This window comes from Nicotiana sylvestris, chromosome 10 (genome assembly GCF_000393655.2).
Source record: "Nicotiana sylvestris chromosome 10, ASM39365v2, whole genome shotgun sequence".
NCBI classification, from domain to species: domain Eukaryota; kingdom Viridiplantae; phylum Streptophyta; class Magnoliopsida; order Solanales; family Solanaceae; genus Nicotiana; species Nicotiana sylvestris.
Window position 1 is genome coordinate 62,925,847 of NC_091066.1, and position 18,888 is coordinate 62,944,734.

The following is an 18,888-nucleotide window of genomic DNA, read 5'->3' on the forward strand; positions in this document are numbered from 1 at the left end:
ATCCACCGCTGATAGCGGTAAGCCTCACTTAGTAACACCAACCTAGGGTTTTAATATTTATCTCATTTTTAGCCTAAATTCACATATTATTAATCCCCTAGGTAGTTAATCATCATTATTCACTAATTAACCCTAATCTAAACATCATTAAGTAACCCTACACTACAAATTGAAAGAAAAGGGAAGAGAAAGAAGTACAACTAACTAATTAAAAGAAAATAAAACAAAGTGAAAAACTAGGTAAAGATTAAAAATATGAGTAATGAGATGCAGTAAAGATGAATGAGAGTCAATGATTGAATTTGCACAGTTAGGGCTTGATGAACAGTAATGTGTTTCTATTTGGGAAGCAAATGATTGAAAAGTGTAAAATAAGGCATGAGGTATTATTTATAGAAAAAGGACATGGGGCCCATATTACCTACACACTGTGGTCCGCATAAAAAGAAATGCATACCGCGGTACTGAAACACATGAATTACTGGCAAGGATGGCACGACGGACCGCAAGAAATGCTCTATGGCCGCGATAGGGCACCGCGAACCGCATAAATGCATTGCGGCCGCGGTGACAATATTCAGAGAACCTCCACTTTTTACCAATCAACACTGCGGACCACAATGAAATTTTGACCCCGCAACAAGGACATTGCGGCCACGAAAAATGCATCGCAGCAGCAGTCCAAACATTAGAGATTGCATCATTTTTCTAGTTTAGTCCTGCCTTGCAGCAAAACAATCCTACACACATCTCAAAACCAGTTAGACCAAAAGAAAATCCTATACTAAAAATAAAATCAAAGAAAAACAAAAAGAAAGACACATGGGTTGCCTCCCAAGAAGTGCCTGATTTAACGTCGCGGCATGAGGCAGGTTACCATCAAATCATTTTAGATGGATCAGTGCCACCATGTGGCTGTCATCAATCTTCCCAAGGTAGTGCTTGACTTTATGCCCATTAACTCTGAAGACCTCCCCATTTTTGTTTTTCAAGTCAAGTGCACCAAATAGAGTCACAAGCACCACTTCAAAAGGTCCACTCCATTTCGACGTAATCTTTCCCAGAAATAGACGTAACTGAGAATTAAACAAGAGAACCAAATCACCCACTTTGAACTCCTAGCCACGAGAATACTTATCATGAAGGTACTTCATCTTGTCCTTATACAAGGACAAACCGGAGTAGGCATGGAATCGAAATTCATCAAGTTTATTAAGCTGCTCCACACGAAGATTTGCTGCCACATCCAATTCAAGATTCAGCTTCATCAAAGCCCACATGGCCTTGTGCTCTAACTCAACTGGTAGATGGAAAACTTTCCTAAACACCAACCGGTACGGAGACACACCAATAGGAGTCTTGTAAGCAGTCTTATAAGCCCATAGACCATCATCATATTTCTTTGACCAATCGGTCCTATTTGCATTGACTGTCTTTGATAATATACTCTTGATTTCCCTGTTTGAGACTTCAACTTGGCCACTCGCCTGAGGATGATAAGGAGTAGAAACTTTGTGATTGACACCATACTTTGCAAGAAAAGTTGTACGCGGCGAAATCAGAAGACTTGATTTCTCAGTATCAAGACATTTCAGAAACATGCCCCAGGACCCCGAGGGCGGGAGGTCGTGACTGAGTTGTCAGCCACGGTGCTCTTCGAAGCCCGACTCGAAGGAAACGAAGAACGAAGTCAGGACAGAGGGGGAAGCCCCCTAGGAACATGGCTACATCTGACAGGCCCGGCCTATCCGGAGCCTATGCTGAGGCATCACGTCAAGCCATCCCATCGCTGTACATTGTAATTAATCTCCACTTGCTTGTAGCCAAGTCTCCCCTCATTTATAAAGGGGACTCACCCTACCTTGTAAAGCACAGATGTTGCTCCATTTCCCCACAAGTGCAATAATATCTCTCTCTCTCTTTTCTTCTAAGTTGTTCGCTCGCACTAGCCCGAGGCCGCTTTAGCATTTATCATTCTCTTATTTGTTCTTCACTACTTTTCTCAACATTGGTAACATAGAGCCTTGATCGATCATATCTCTGCCTGTTATCCCATTTCCGACTGCCCCCGATAGTTTGAGATCGATATTAACGCCGGCCCCGAGGTCCCATCGACCATCTATTCACCCGGGCAATGACCCCCCTTCGGTTTGGTTACTGCTTTTTTTATCTCGAATTTCACCGTTAAACTTAACATTCCTAGCATTAACTGCTTTAACAACTAGCTCGAGAATAGATCACGTATTCTTAGAGTCCCATTTACAAATTTAATTATTGTTACCATTTTCACGGTAAACGGTTTGGCGCCCACCGTGGGTGATTATTTTCTTACTAGTTGCGCTGCAAAAACGCGAGTTATCTTTCACACTTCTTCTTGCCCAAAATCTTCACTTTCAGGGCAAGACGCCTGGCTCGGCTAGTGAAATGAGAAGCCGAAACCCCAAAAGTGACGGAGAAGAGGACACGGCCAACCTAGAGTCTAGTGCAGCCCCGGGTTCAATCCGAATGAAATGGAGGGTTCCCCAGCATAGTGTCCATATGATTATCGGAGGAACTAACGATCTCCAAGGACACAAGTCCAAACGAATGAAAACATCCGCTACAGAAGAGGGACCGGTCTAAAAATGCTTATCCAAAGAAACTCTCATATTTAGCTGAAAGGATCTCGAGGCCATGGGGCAAACCACATAACGATGCGCTGGTGATGTCGTTTCTCTGAAACAACACAAGGATAAAGTGCGTGCTTGTGGACCCGGGCAGTTCAGCCAACATAATCAGGTCAGAAGTAGTAGAGAAACTCGGGTTGCTCGATCAAGTTGTTCTCATCCCTCGAATCCTCCACGGTTTCAACATTATCAGGGAAGCAACGAAAGGAGAAATCACCCTCCCGATCAACACGTCTGGCACAACCCAGAACATTGAGTTTCAGGTCATCGACGATGATACAAGATACAACGTCTTGCTTGGTAGGCCTTAGATACACAATATAAGGGTAGTGCCCACGACCTTGCACCAGGTGATAAGGTTCCCCACAAGGGTAGGCACCGCGATGATACATGGAGAACAGCGGGCATCAAGGGAAATGTTTGCGGCCCACCATGAAATGCCAACCCCCATACACTTGCCTCGAACGAGGAGAGAAGCATACAGACTCTTGGAGACGACAAGGAAGATTTCTTCTTCCCTCGAACTCTGGACAGGGTTTATTCAATTTCTTAGTAACAATGTCGACTATTTTGCCTTGTCCCACCTAGATATGACAGGTATCCCACTGGAAATAACCTCCCACCCGCTGAGCGTCGATCCTAAATTCAAACCCGTGAAGCAGAAGAGGAGATTGCAGTCCAAGGTAAAACACGCCTTCATCAAAGAAGAGGTAGCAAAACTTCTTAAAATCGGATACATCATGGAGGTAAAGTATCCTGAATGGCTAGCTAATGTAGTGGTAGTGCCAAAAAAGGGGAATAAGCTAAGGATGTGTGTAGATTATAGATATTTAAACAAAGCATGCCCCAAAGATTCCTTCCCGCTACCTAATATTGATCGTTTGATCGATGCCACGGCCAGCCACGAGACCCTCACCTTCCTCGATGCCTACTCGGGGTACAATCAAATCCAGATGAACCCCGAGGATAGGGAAAAGACCTCGTTCATCACGAAATATGGTACATATTGTTATAACGTGATGCCCTTCGGGCTAAAAAATGTATGAGCGACATACTAACGCCTAGTTAATAAAATGTTTGAGCATCAAATAGGTAAATCGATGGAAGTATACATTGATGATATGCTAGTTAAATCCCTGCTCGCAAAGGACCATCTGACCACCTTGCAAGAAACTTGCAACATCCTTAGAAGCTATAACATGAAGCTCAATCCCAAAAAGTGTGCCTTCGGAGTAGGCTCGGGCAAATTCCTAAGCTTCATGGTCTCAAACAGGGGAATCGAGATCAACCCCGACAAAATAAGGGCCATCGAAGAAATTACAATGGTAAACAACGTGAAAGCCATCCAATGGCTGACCGGGTGGATCGCGGCCCTGGGCAGATTCATATCAAGGTCGTCAGACAAGAGCCACCACTTCTTTGCCCTACTCAAAAGAAAGAGTAACTTCGAAAGGACTCTGAAATGCCAACACGCCCTTGAAGAACTGAACGGTACCTATCTAGCCCGTCTTTGCTGCACACGCCCAAGGAGAATTAAACATTGTACCTGTACCTGGCCGTGTTCGAAATAGTGGTGAGTGGTGTATTAATCCGAGAATAGCAAGGTACGCAATTTCCTGTGTATTATGTAAGTCAAACCTTGGAGGACGTCGAAACCGTGTACCCCTATCTAGAAAAATTGGTGCTATCACTAATAAGCGCCTCGCACAAGCTGAAGCCTTACATTCACTGCCACCGCATTTGTGTCCTATTGACTTATCCTCTCTGGAGCGTACTACACAAACCCAAGTTGTTGGTTCAGCTGGCCAAATGGGCCATTAAACTCGGAGGGTATGATATCTAGTATCAACCTCGGACGGCCATTAAATCCCAAATCTTGGCGGATTTGGTGGCTGATTTTTTGCTATCCCTCGTCCCCGAGGTAGAGAAGGAACTTTTACTAAAATTAGGCACGTCCTCCGAGGTATGGACCCTGTTCATGGATGGCGCCCTAAACGTCAGAGGATTCGGGCTCGGTATAGTCCTAAAGACGCCTGTCGGTGGCATAATCCGACAGTCCATAAAAACCACAAAGCTAACTAACAACGAAGCCATGTATGAGGCTATGATTGCAGGTTTGGAGTTGGCCAAGGGCTTGGGAGCCGAGGTTATCGAGGCAAAATGCGATTCCCTCCTCGTGGTAAGTCAAGTGAACGGGAACTACGAAGCCTGGGAAGACATGATGCAGAGGTATCTGGATAAGATTCAAATCACATTGCGCCGCTTCAAAGAATGGACCTTAGTCCATGTACCCCGAGAGTAGAACAATGAGGTCGATGCCCTAGCGAACCTGGGATCGTCTGCTGAGGAGGAAGACCTGCTCCTCAGACTTGTTGTCCAATTAATCAAGTCCGTGGTCGAGGAATGTCATGCGGAAATTAACTCCACCAGCCTGACATGGGATTGGAGAAACAAATACAATGTTTATCTGAAGGACGGGAAACTGCCCGCCGATTCAACAGAACCATGGCCCGGTGCAAGAACCACAGGGCGCACGGGGTCACCGGCTCAAAAGAACGACAACCATACTATTCGATAGAGATCGTAACCAGGTATTATTGAGCGGTCAGGCTCAAGTCCAGCTCCAAGGGAGGAAGGAGATCGGGAAAAATGAAGTTGACAAGCCACGGCGTATTGCCATGACGGTAAAGGGGCGGCGGCACCCTTCAAAGATCCATAAAGTGTAGAGTGAAAGTGCTCATCGCCAGGAAAGACGGGTCTGGGGAATATACCTGAAGGACACCCTTGAATCCAAGGAAAGAGACGCTGATATTTCACCTCGGCCTCGTATTAACGCGTTGGTAACCCCTTCCTTCATTTGACCTATTTCAAATAAAACATGTTTTCATGAATACAGGTAGTTCGATCAATTATACCGACGATGTCAGGTCAAAGCCAATAAGGCAGTTCGGACTAACGAACCAAATCACTCCCACACCTCGAATTTTTGATGGATTCCAAACGCTGATCGCCACAACTATCAGGAAGGTCGTTCCCTCTATACAGCCCGCCTGAGATCGGGCTGGAATGCCGAGCCCAGAAAACATGGACATTTTATTCAGATGACAACGGGCATACCGCCCGGGGGTGACTTCAACCCCACTTCGCCAAAAGGATGAAAATCCCTGACAGAGGTGAGACTAAAACATTCGACAAGGAGCTACACGCGACGAGAGGAAATCCCTCACCACATGACCCATCGCCGGCATCAATGCCTCCGCCCTCAAAGGGACCAAAGGGTAAGCAGAACCACCTCTTCGGCCAAGCCTGGTTGAACATATCAGAGGGTGTATCAAGGCTCACGCCTCGAAATGTCGCTGACGCATCCCATAGCAAGGAGGAACTACTCCGCTGCTTTGTTGTTTCTATTTTTTACTAACCTATATGTAGGAATTCAGAAGTTCTAAGCTCTACTCGGAGACCCTGCAGAGGCCCCGGATCTCCGAGTGGGCTTCCAACCTAAAGAAGGTCCCGCCAGCAAGATTATTAGAAGAGTAGCGTACTCCTAGAAAGGGATCTAACGAGATCGTAGTACTTTATTCTACAGTCAGACGACGTGTGATGACCTTCTCTTAGGGACACCGTCCCCCAAAAAAGGGATCCAACGAGATCGCAGTCCTTGTTTCTACAGTCAGACGACGTGCGATGACCTTCTCTTAGGAACACCGTCCCCCCGGAAAGGCCAATAAATGGAGGGCTAAGTTTCAAAATAGAATCATGTAAACAGATCAAATGATTGGAGGAGCAGCGGCCATGCGGGCCGAGCTCAAAAAAACGGGACAACATGTATTTGGAGCACATATTTATGCCAAGTAATAAAGAATACCTTTTCGACATTTCATACTTCGAAAAAGGCTATTTCGGCATATTCATGGTTAAGGCCTCTCCGCCAAATACGTCCCGAGATACTTGGAGACTTAAACAATTCAGCGCCCACACGACCCGAGGGTGGGAACTCCGGGCTCATCAAGCCCCAATAAGGCAACTTCAGGCTCGTGAAGCCCCTAGAAGGTAACTCTGAGCTCACGAGAAGCGATCTTCAAGCTTAAACAAACTCGATGACTCAGAGACTGTCGTTGAACGCCATACGACTAGAAAACCTGAAACTGTAAGACCCCTAGCGGGCAGCCCCGACGTAACCAGATCTATTCTACATGACAAACAAATTGTAAGACCTCAATAGGCATGACAAGCTGTAAGACCTCAATAGGTATGACAAACTGTAAGACCTTAACAGGCATGAAAATCCCGAAGTTTAGGCTATACATCGCATTTGTAAGAATCCCTAAAGGGCATACCCTCAATATAGACGCCTAAGCTCTCACTTGGGATAAAAAATGGCTACGTCCAAACGCATATGACTATGGTCAAAACGGCTGATAAAGCCAAAATAACGCGGCTCGTGGATGCCCGACTGTCGCTAAAAATTACATGCCACTACTCCGAATATACTTCGGAAAGAACCAGTTAATACAGGCTTCCCTCAACAGGCAAAAACGAGCTCCGACCATGTCGGCTCCAAATCGTAAGAGCATCGATATACTCGACCTATGAGCTATGAACCTTATGAGGTGCTCGAAACATCATTGCAACGACTTGAAATCGAGGTTCCTCTTGAACCGACGACGGGTTAGGCAAAAATACTCTAAAAGACCTTAACGAGCAGAAACAAAGCCTACAGAAAAGCCCACGGGCAAAAACAACGTAAGAGCCATTGTCACCAGCTAAGCAAGCCTATGGGGCTCATATTGAAAGGTCTCTACGACCAAACAATGTAAGAGCCATTGTCGCCAGCTAAAAATTTTGACAACTTGAGGATTAAAATGAGCTCGAATCGTAACCCGATTCGGAGACCGGATGCAAAATAGTTAACTATGCAAGCCTCCGGGACACATACTAAAAGGTCTCAACGACCAAACGGCATAAGTGCCACTGTCTCCAGCTAGAAACTCAAGGGAATTTAAGGGTCAATTACAGCTTGAATCGCAACGCGATTCGAAGACTGGACCCGAAAATTACAATATGCCTAAGGGCACGGCATAAGTGCCGCTATCGCCGGCTAGGAAACTCAAGGGAATTTAAGGGTCGATTATAGCTCGAATCACAACGCGACTCAGAGACTGGACCCGAAAATTGCAATATGCCTAAGGGCATAGCATAAGTGCCACTATCGTCGGCCAGGAAATCAAGGAAATTTAAGAGTCGATTACAGCTCGAATCACAATGCGACTCAGAGACTGAACCCAAAAACTACAATATGCCTAAGGATATGGCATAAGTACCGTTGTTGCTAGCCGAGTAAACCTCTGGGCCACGGGCCCGTTCGGTCACTTTGACCCAGAGTACAAAGGGCCATCATCATCCGCCCATGCAGGCAGGAAAGAGCTTGAGGGTCAATTGAAGCTCGAGTCACAATGCGCACGGGCACAAAAAATTTGAGGACAAGAAGGCTCTAGTCGAAGCCCGACTCGGAAACTAAGCCTAAACAGTCGGTCCAAGCACGGAGGCCCCAGCACCTACTCACGTCAAGAATCATGCTTAAGAGCCCCCGGATATGTACGATAAGTTCCGGACCTACGAGGATCTCGCCAAACACCAAAACCAGTCTGTCCGATCGAAAGCAACGACAGAAAAAGGTACAGGAGAAACAAAGCTTCAAGTTTCTTCTTATGTATTACATGCGCGAAAAACGCATTCTCCACCTACAGGCATGCCCTACGTATATCAGAAACAAAGCGACAAAACGGTAAAATCTACACTCTGCGCTAAAGGGCTACAACTTGTCAAATTTTCCCTCCGCAGCATCAACAAGAAGTGACCGAGCGTCATGCTCATCCTCCCTTGCTCGAGCCAACTCCTCCGAGAGAACGAAGCCCCTTGCACCGACCTCCTCGAGTACCTCTCTTCAGGATCTACAGCGAACATATTCCTCGATCCTCTTCTCCCGGTCGAGGGCTCGCTTCAGCTCAACTTAGGCATCAGTAGCATCTTTCATAGGAATCACCATCTCACAAACAGCCTTGGTTTGGCTTAATGTCGCTCCTACCTGGGCGTCAATTATTTCAGCTCTAACATTCGAGAGATCAGATTCAAGTTTCCTAATCATATACGCTTGAACTTTGGAATTGTCATAAGTCAAGCTGAGTTGGACCTAGAAGGAAGGGACCTTAGCTGAGGCGCTCATCTCCTCTAAAGCTCGAGCCTGCACTTGAGCCCTTAGCTCCTCGCATGCAACTCTGATGCGGTTGACGTCGCCTTTGAGGTACTCTAAGTCCTCCGCCTTTTTTTGCAACTGATGCGGCAAAAAGTAGTTAGCCTTAAGGTTAGAAAGGAGCAAAGCATGTACTACAGGAAGTTACCTGCTCCATCAAATAACTCTCATAGTTTGACCTCCGGTACGCCTCATATCGCCAATGTTGCAGCTCAACTTCCTTCTCCTTGCTAAGAAGCTTAAGGGATTCGCCCTCATCCAGAATCTTCTAAAGCTTGGCCCCTTGACAAAGCAGCTCAGATCTAAACCTATCAATGGCCTGATCAAGAAAGGTTCAATAGAGGGAGGAGGACACAGGATACAGGGAAACTGTGCATAAACTTACCATAAAGTGAAGCCGACGGACTTCCTCGAAGTCAGAGCACACTCCTGTTTATCCTGCTCATGCGGCCCCAGAAGAACAGACCTCGGGCACGTCATGATCAATCAAAGGAACCGTCGGCCAAGAGTCAAGCACTCCGAGAGTAGCAGACTTGGGAAATACCCCTTTCTCGGAAATATGAGCCCCACTAGCACCACTAAAGGCTCCGTCACAGCGGGTGCTGATCCCTCATATTGCCATCGTCCCTCAGCTCGGAGGCCAACGATCCCTTCCCCTCTTTAGAAAAACATTACCTCATCCAAAGGAACCGACCGATATCTGCAAACAGCAAATCAAGTGCAATTGAAAGGGGAAAGTATTACCTTGGGTATACGAAGGCAAAGGCAGCATACGCACATACCTTGGTATTGCACTCTTCATCTGGTACGAAGCACAGCTTGCCACCTACGCTCTTCGCAGGACGAATGGGTCACCATCCTCCGGACCCAACCGGGCAGGTCATGGACTTCACCCGACATCCACGAAGTTGTTGCAACAAGGGAGAAAACATTATTACTCAGCTGGTTTTCGCTATATACGGAATCTGAAAAGCGCCAAACGCCTCACTCACGTGCATGATTCCACCCTTCGTGAAATGGCAAAAACTCCATAGGGATAATATCGGTCGTCCGGACCCAGATAAACCAACTGGCCCACTCTCGATCCCCGCCTTCCTCGTCAGCAACAACAAAGGGCGTGGATGAACGACACCTCTGAGTTAGCAGGCCTCGATGATGAAATGGCCGATATAGCCTAACAAGATGGTCAAGCGTGAATTCAAGCCCGACTTTCTCCGCGAAGAATCTCATCATCAACGATGTTAGCCAAAATGATAGATGAATCTGAGCCAGGGTAACCCGATACTTCGAGCAAAAATCAAGCACAACCCTATCAAGGGGGCCAAATGCGAACGGGTATAGGTATGCACTCAAAAAACCATTAGTGGAGTCCGCAATGCCCTCATCTGGAGAAAGCACCTGCAGTGTTATCCCCTCGCTCCACCCGCAGTACCTCCTCGCCATCTCCAGATGTTCCTCTCTTATCAAGGACGCCATCTCCAGAGAAAAATCCCTCGGTTCCTGAGCATCAGGAGTAGCGCCCCCGCCCTTGCCGGATCGGCCCCGAAGTGGTTTCTATGACTATGGTGAAACTAACAAGTCAAGGCAAGGGCGCGCATCAACACTTTTTGCATTAAATATATGAAGTATCCCGTTCCAAAGCAGAAAGGCGGCTATCTAAAAATAGTAAAGTCTTGCGAAGGAGCTGAAGCCTCCCCATATATATGCGAGAAGCAGCAACGATTCTCCTACCCGAGGCAAGCCCCAGGAAGCCAACAACCTCGAAATAGATCGATGGATCGGTACCCGATCCAAAAAGCACCCTTCAATGAGGAGTCAAGACTCGAGGGGCCATTCATTTTATCTCCAAGCTCGAGGCAACACTCTACATCAACAACCCTCGGCCCAAAGAAGTTGGACCTCGGTAAGCTTTAAACGCCGACACTCGACTCAAGGAAAGCACCTGGTCTCGTGATCCCCTCTTTCTGAAAAGAGGAATAAACACAGGAAGCTCCGATCGCGAAAGCTCCACGAATGTACGAGGAAGTGCCCAAATATAAGTAAACTTCTCAGCAAAAGTCAATCCTATACATTCTAATAGGGTTATCTACATCAAGATCAATAGGGACCCCCGGGTACCCAAAGATGACCTTCATCCAGGATAACATTCCCTAAGCTTCGGAATTCGATGCATGATCTCCAAACAACTCGGAGGGCCTCGATAGCCCAGACCTATCAGATCAATCCAAGATTGGTCTGAAGCACGACGATGGGTTCGGAGGAGAGCCTTATCGATCAACAGAAGATCAGAGTGTACGCCCGCACTCAAGTGAGATATCAGCAATCAACGAGGAAAGGAAGGCATTCAAAGAGCCTCGAAGGTCATGAGAGCATACAAAAACAAAGCAAAATAATGAAAGCAGAAGTCAGCAAAGTCTATTCTTATTCATGAAAATTTGCGTACAAATAGCCCTCGAGGGGTCCCATCATCGATATGGCATCACCGAAAGAAGCTCGAGGAGTCAAGTGTCAGAATCATTTCCCATCACTTCGTTATGGGAAATGCGGAGACTATCTATATGTGGCAAAATCAGAAGACTTGATTTCTCGCTATCAAGATATTTCGGAAGCATGCCCCGGGACCCCGAGGGCGGGAGGCCATGATCGAGTTCTCGGCCTCGGGGCTCGTCGAAGCCCGACTCTAAGGAAATGAAGAACGAAGTCAGGATAAAGGGGGAAGCCCCCTAGGTACATGGATACATCTGACAGGCCCGGCCTATTCGAGCCTATGCTGAGGCATCACGTCAAGCCATCCCATCGTCGTACTTTGTTATTAATCTCCACTTGATTGTATCCGAGTCTCCCCTCCTATATAAAAAGGGCTCACCCTACCTTGTAAAACACAGATGTTGCTCCATTTCTCCATAAGTGCAATAATATATCTCTCTCTCTTTTCTTCTAAGTTGTTCGCTCTCACTGGCCCGAGGCCGCTTTAGCATTCATCATTCTCTTATTTGTTATTCACTACTTTGCTCAATATTGGTAACATAGAGCCTTGCTCGATCATATCTCTGCCTATTATCCCATTTCCAACTGCCCTTGATAGTTCGAGATCGATATTAACGCCGGCCCCGAGGTCCCATCGACCATCTATGCACCCGGGCAACGGTCCCCCTTCGGTTTGGTTACTGCCTCTTTTTAACTCGAATTTCATCGTTAAATTTAACATTCTTAGCATTAACTTCTTTAACAACTAGCTCGAGAATAGATCACGTATTTTTAGAATCCCATTTATAAATTTAATTGTTATTACCATTTTCACGCTAAACAAAAATGTTAAAAGCTCGATTACAAAAATGAGACCCCCATCACTTATGATAGCTTGAGGAGTGTCAAACCTGGTAAAAATACTATTCTTGAGAAACGCAACAACACTCTAGGACTCATTTTTGGGTAAAGCCACGGCCTCAACCCACTTTGAAACATAGTCAACTGCCACTAGATTGTATGTGTTCCCACACGAACTAACAAACGGGCCCATGTAATCAATGCCCCACACATCAAAAATATCAACTTCAAGAATAGTATTGAGAGGCATCTCATCTTTCTTCGAAATTCCACCCGCTCTTTGACATTCAATGCATCTCTTCACAAGTTCACTTGCACCCTTGTACAAAGTTGGCCAGAAAAACCCACAACTAAGAACCTTCGAAGTTGTCCTCGCCCCACCGTGATGACCACCATAGGGAGAGGAATGATATGCCTCTGAGATACTCAATTTCTCCTCCTCCGGGACACACCTTCGGATCACACCATCTATGCAGATCATGAACAAGTACGTCTCATCCCAATAGAAGTCCAAACTATCCCGTTTGAGATTCTTCCTTTGGTTAGAAGAGAGCTCACACGGGATTATACCAGTCACAAGGAAATTACAAACATCCGAAAACCATGGCATACCATTTACCAACACATAAAGGAGTTGCTCATTGGGAAATGAATCACTGATCTCTAGGCCATCACAAGGCCTCCCTTCCTCCTCCAAGCGGGACAAGTGGTCCGCCACTTGGTTTTCACTACCTTTCCGGTCCACAATCTCCAAATCAAACTCTTGAAATAATAAGACCCATCGCATCAACCTAGCTTTAGAATCCTTCTTCGTCATCAAGTACCGGAGTGCGACATGATGGGTATGAACTATGACCTTGGAACCTATGAGATACGACCGAAATTTCTCCATTGCAAACACAATAGCCAAAAGCTCTATCTCAGTCACCGAATTGAGCATCATTCATTGTCTTGCTCGCATAATATATCGGATGAAACATTTTGTTCACTCTTTGACCAAAGACTTCCCCAACCGCAACATCACTCGCATAACACATAAGCTCGAAAGGCAAGCTCCAATTGGGTGAGGTAATAATAGGAGTGGTGGTTAACTTGTGCTTGAGAAGTTCAAAGGCTTGCATACATCCCTCATTGAACACGAACTTGGCATATTTTTCCAATAACGTGTACAAGGGATTTACTACCTTCGAAAAGTCTTTGATAAATCTTCGGTAGAACCCTGCATGCCCAAGAAAACTTTTAACTCCCTTAATTGGAGTAGGGGGAGGGAGCCTTGAAATTACTTCAATTTTTGATTTCTTTACCTCTATACCATGCTTTGAAATTTTATGGACAAGGACTATGCCCTCATTAACCATGAAGTGACATTTCTCCCAATTAAGCACAAGGTTGGTTTCTTTACAACGGGCCAACACTCTATCAAGATTTTTCAAACATTCATCAAACGAGTCACCCACAATATTGAAGTCATCCTTAAACACCTCCAAAATGTCGTCCACCATGTCGGTAAATATGGCCATCATACACCGCTGGAATGTACCCAGTGCATTACACAACCTAAATGGCATCCTAGAAAAGGCAAAGGTACTATACGGACAAGTAAAGGTGGTCTTCTCTTGATCTTCAGGAGCAATCAAAATTTGATTGTACCCATAATACCCATACAAAAAATAGTAGAAGGCACGCACAGCAAGTTTGTCTAACATCTGATCAAGAAAAGGCAATGGAAAGTGATACTTGCGGGTCACTTTATTCAACTTGTGGTAATCCATGCACATCCTCCACCCAGTGACAGTCCTGGTAGGAATCAACTCATTTTGCACATTGGTAACCACTGTCATACCACCCTTCTTTGGCACATATTGCATAGGCGAAGTCCAAAAGTTATCAGAGATGCGGTACATAACCCCGACATCCAACCACTTGATCACCTCCTTTTTCACAACTTCTTGCATTGCCTCATTCAACCTCCTTTGATGTTCCAAGGAGGGCTTTGCATCATCTTCAAGAATAATCTTGTGCATACAGAAGGCTGGGCTTATCCCTCGAATATCAGCTAAGGTCCATCCAATTGCTTTCTTCTACTTTTGGAGCACCGCCAATGTGGCATCTACCTGCATGTTAGTAAGATAAGAGGAAATAATAACTGGCAAAGTTGAACTACGACCTAAGAATTTATACCTGAGGTGTTGAGGCAACGGCTTCAACTCCAACACCAGAAGTTCCTGGATTGAGGGCTTTGTTGGTGAAGTCTTCCTATTCTCAAGATCCAAAGAGAGTTTCCGAGGCTCATAAGAGTAAGATCCCATTCCATTTAAAGCATTGACACACTCCACTCAGCCTCCATCCTCATTTACATCAAGATTCAACAATACCACCTCAAGAGGGTCCTCCTCATTGATCATTGCACTAGTATTGTCAACTATCATTGTCGTGACAAGATCCACAAAATAGCACACTTCAGAACTGTTGGGCTGCATCATTAACTTGCACATATGAAAGACCACTTTCTCATCACCCACCCGGAAGGTGATTTCCTCTACTTCCACATCAACTAAGGCCTTCCCCGTTTAAAGGAAAGGTCTTCCCAATATGATTGGAACCTCATAATCTACCTCACAATCCAAGATCACAAAATCAACTGGCAGGATAAATTTTTCCACTCGGATAAGAACATCATCAATTATACCCAATGGAATCTTCATTGTTCTATCCGCCATTTGCATTTTCATGGAAGTCAGCCTCGATTTCCCAATACTCAAAGTCTTGAAATATGAGTAGGACATCAAGTTGATACTTTCCCCCAAATCACATAGAGCTTTTGCAAAGTCTACACTCCAATGGTGCAAGGAATGGTGAAAGCACCGGGGTCTTCTAGCTTCGGATCCATTGAGTGTACTATTGCACTAACTTGGTGGGTCATCTTGATAGTTTCACAATCCATGGATCTTTTCTTTGTCACCAAGTCTTTCATGAATTTAGCATAACCCGACATTTGCTCTAGAGACTCCACCAAAGGCACATTGATGGACAAGTTCTTCATCATGTCAATAAACTTCTTAAACTGGTTCTCATTTTTCTGCTTTGCGAGCCTTTCAGGATAAGGTGGAGGTGTCCTTGGCAAAGGAGCCTTGGCATTAGGCACAACCGTTTTCAGTATGTCTATTACGTGTTCCCTAGACGGGTTCACGTCATTCTGAGTTTCCACCTCGGCATCTTGGATATCAATCCTCACTTCCTCATTTATGTTCTCATCAATCACATTTTCAACCACCAAAGGGATCTCATCCTCTTGCAACTCAACTTCATCACTCAAAATTTTTTTTTGTTTGGAGGCATTCACATCACCGCCACATCCACTTCTTGTAGTTACCGCTATACATGCCCGGAATGGTTCCCACCCTTTGGGTTGACTACTGTATCACTAGTTAGAGCCCCCTTAGGGTGAGTATTCAAGGATTGTGAAATATAGCCTAATTGAACATTTTTGATTGAAGTATTGTGGGAAGCTAACTGGGCCTCAGAGTCAGCATTCTTTTTCATCATCTGTTCAAATATCATTTCAATTCTCCCCATTTCATTGTTGGAAGAATTAGGACCTTGGGATGGAAATAGGGGTGGATTGTTCGGTTGTTGATACATTGGGGGCCTTTGAAAGCCTTGCCCCTGATTTCCTTAGTTGCCATTGTTCCAACCACCCTGATTGTTGTTTCCACCCTAGTTGTTGTTGTTGCCACTCCAATTACCCTGGTTGTTTTGATTATTGTGATGGTTGCCCCAATTTGAATTTTGGTTTTTGTTCCCCCAATTACTATTCCCATGTTGTTGTTGATTTCCCCAATTGCCTTGGGGTCTCCATTATTGTTGGTTGGAAGAATTACCCCTTTGGCCTTGATAGTTGTTCACGTATTGCACGTCTTCATTCTGCTCATCATACCTATCATCTTGGAATCCACCACTATCTTAGTCATATTGATCTGGACTCCCTTTGTTCTGTTGACCTCTTTGTCTTCCTTTGTTCACTAATATGTTGACACCTTCCATATCATTCATTTGTCGTGGAGTTTGAACCTGCTGTAATTGTGCCTTTGCTAGCTGGTTCATTGTCGTTGTCAGTTCTGCTATTGCCTGCCCATGATCATGAAGCTCTTTGTGCAAGTGAATGGCCGTGGGGACACCCTATGGCACATTTGCTCTACTTTGTTAAGCAGAGGACGTGTCAGCCATCTCATCCAATATTGCATTAGCCTCGTCATATGGTGTGTTCATGAAATTGCCCCCAGCGAGTTAGTTCACTATGCACTGATTTGTTGTGTTAATACCTCGGTAAAGTGTTTGTTGTATCATTGCCTTAGTCATATCATTGTTGGGACATTCTTTTACCATAGTCCGGTATCTCTCCCATATCTCAAGCAGTGGCTCGTTGGGCTCCTACTTGAAAGCTAAGATTTCATCCCTCAAAGTTTCCATGTGCCCCAGCGAGAAAAACTTTGTATTGAATTTATCCACCAGCTCATCCCAAGTAGTGATGGAATGGTTGGGAAGCCGTTCAAGCCAGTCCAAAGCCTTCCCTTTAAGTGAGAAAGGGAATAATCTCAACTAAAGTGCATCCTCTGATACATTTGTTTGCTTGCTCCCCCAACAGGTATCCAAGAAACCCTTAAGATGTTTGTAAGCATTCTGATGGGGAGCACCTGTGAAATACCCTCGCTGCTCCAACAAAGTCAGCATCACATTTGTAATTTGAAAATTTCTCGCCCGGATCCGGGGTGGGACAATTGCACTAGCATATCCTTGGTTGGGAAGCACTCGAGGAGCCACTCTTGGAAGTGGCAGGGGAGGGTTTGGAACATTATCATTGGCTTGGCGGCCTCTCCTTTGTCCTTGAAGTACTATAGGAACCTTATCATCAATATTGTCATCTACCTCCTCTCCCGGCGGAAGATCTCCAAGAGGTGTATTGTTTGCTACCTTTTTGTACCTGAATTTGCATCACTCACAAATTAGTAACACAGAAGGAAAGAAAAACAATACAGAAAAATATTTAGATAGATAGCCAAAACCATTAGCTCCCCGGCAACGGCGCCAAAAAGTGATCGGGTCCAACCCAACACCACTACAAAGTGGCAAGAGCGGTCGAAGCAGCTTTTACCCGAGATGGTCGGGATCAAATCCACAAGGAGCTAGATTTTTTGTAATTTGGATTCCTATCTAAACTAGCAGTGCGTAGTGCTCTTAATTACACTTCCAATCATAATTGTTCATTTGTTACTTCTAATTTTATGCTAATAAGATGCTAAGTTAAACTAAGAGTAAATGCTTGTAAGGTTTTCTAAAAGGATACGAGGTCTAGGGAAGTGACTTTCTCCTAGGTGAATACTTGACAGGATCTAAAGCCTAAGGCAAAGTTGTTATGTTAGGGATTGCGATATAGCCAATGCACGAAACTACTCACTCTATACCTCTCGGTAGCTTGAGTGCCTAATTGACTTTCTCAAGACCAATTAATTGTCAAAATTGTATGAGCAGTATAGGCTTAAGTCGGGTATCACTATCTCTAGGTTTAACCCTTTAATTGGGGCTATCAATCTCTTGATTACACTCCAATTCCTTGTTGGACTGATTTTCCTAGACTCAAGTTCACTTTTTCAAGAAGAACCCAAGTCAAAAAGCACAAATTAGTGTTTGCAATCACTAATTCAACATGAAAAACACCAATCAGTCTAAATATCAAATACCCATAAACACCAAAGCCTTAAAACAAAAGACCCATCAAATACCCACACTAGGGTTGAGCCACAACCCTTGCTAATGGGTCTAGCTACTCATAATAATGGAAGAAAATAGATAATTAGATAAATAATAACCCATATAATATGTTTACAAGCTAAGAATTAAAGATTCAATGTTGAACTAGCCACAAAATTACTCAAAATAGGTCCAAAATGGCCTTCATGTGCTCAGCTACGAATTAGATTCTAACAGATACCCTAAAAATGTGAAAAGAAATTATTTATACAAGGTTATATTTTCTGGACAAAAATACCCCTGATAGAGATATCGCGGACCGCGGATAATGCACCGCGGCCGCGATGAGGCTTTTTGACTTAACTTTTCATTCTTTGAATCTAGCCATCGCGGATCGCATAAAATGCTCCGCAGCCGCGGTGGCTTTACTACGATCCGCACAAATTGCTCCGCGGACTGCGATGGCTTCCAATCTTCCGAACTCCTAGCTCTCTGAACCCCCTTTCCGCAGACCGCATAAAATGGATTAAGGCCGTGAAGAGGCTACTCCGGCCGCGAGAAATCCTTCGCAGACCGCACTGCTTGAAGCCCCAAAAGTGCACCTCTCTGAACTTATCCACCGCGGACCGCGCTAAATGGTATGCAGCTGCGGTGGGTCTATTGTGGTTGCAGTGTATTTTATGTTGCTGCAGTGCCTTGACTTGTTCTTGGTATTTGTGCAGGTTTCACTCCTTTTTGAGCTAATTTTGACTACTTGTCACTTTTTTTACCAAACCCAGCAAACAAACACAACATGTAAGCTTTCGGGATTACATGTATACATTTTTAGTTCAAAACTCAAGCAAAAAGGAGTATAAACTAGACTAGAATCCCTAGTTATCAAGCAACGACAGGAAT

General features: G+C 44.9%; 1 protein-coding gene across 1 annotated transcript; it reads right to left on the reverse strand.

Annotated features, from left to right (window-relative positions):
• Positions 1-884: 884 nt before the first annotated feature.
• On the reverse strand, positions 885-13,060 carry LOC138879424 (uncharacterized). Its single transcript, XM_070159032.1, has 6 exons — positions 12,696-13,060; positions 9,592-9,616; positions 9,065-9,184; positions 8,872-8,997; positions 1,245-1,487; positions 885-1,076 (listed from the first exon to the last, which is right to left on the reverse strand). Exons 1-6 carry the CDS (start codon positions 13,058-13,060, stop codon positions 885-887), a joined length of 1,071 nt encoding a protein of 356 aa, XP_070015133.1.
• Between the last annotated feature and the right edge of the window lie 5,828 nt (positions 13,061-18,888).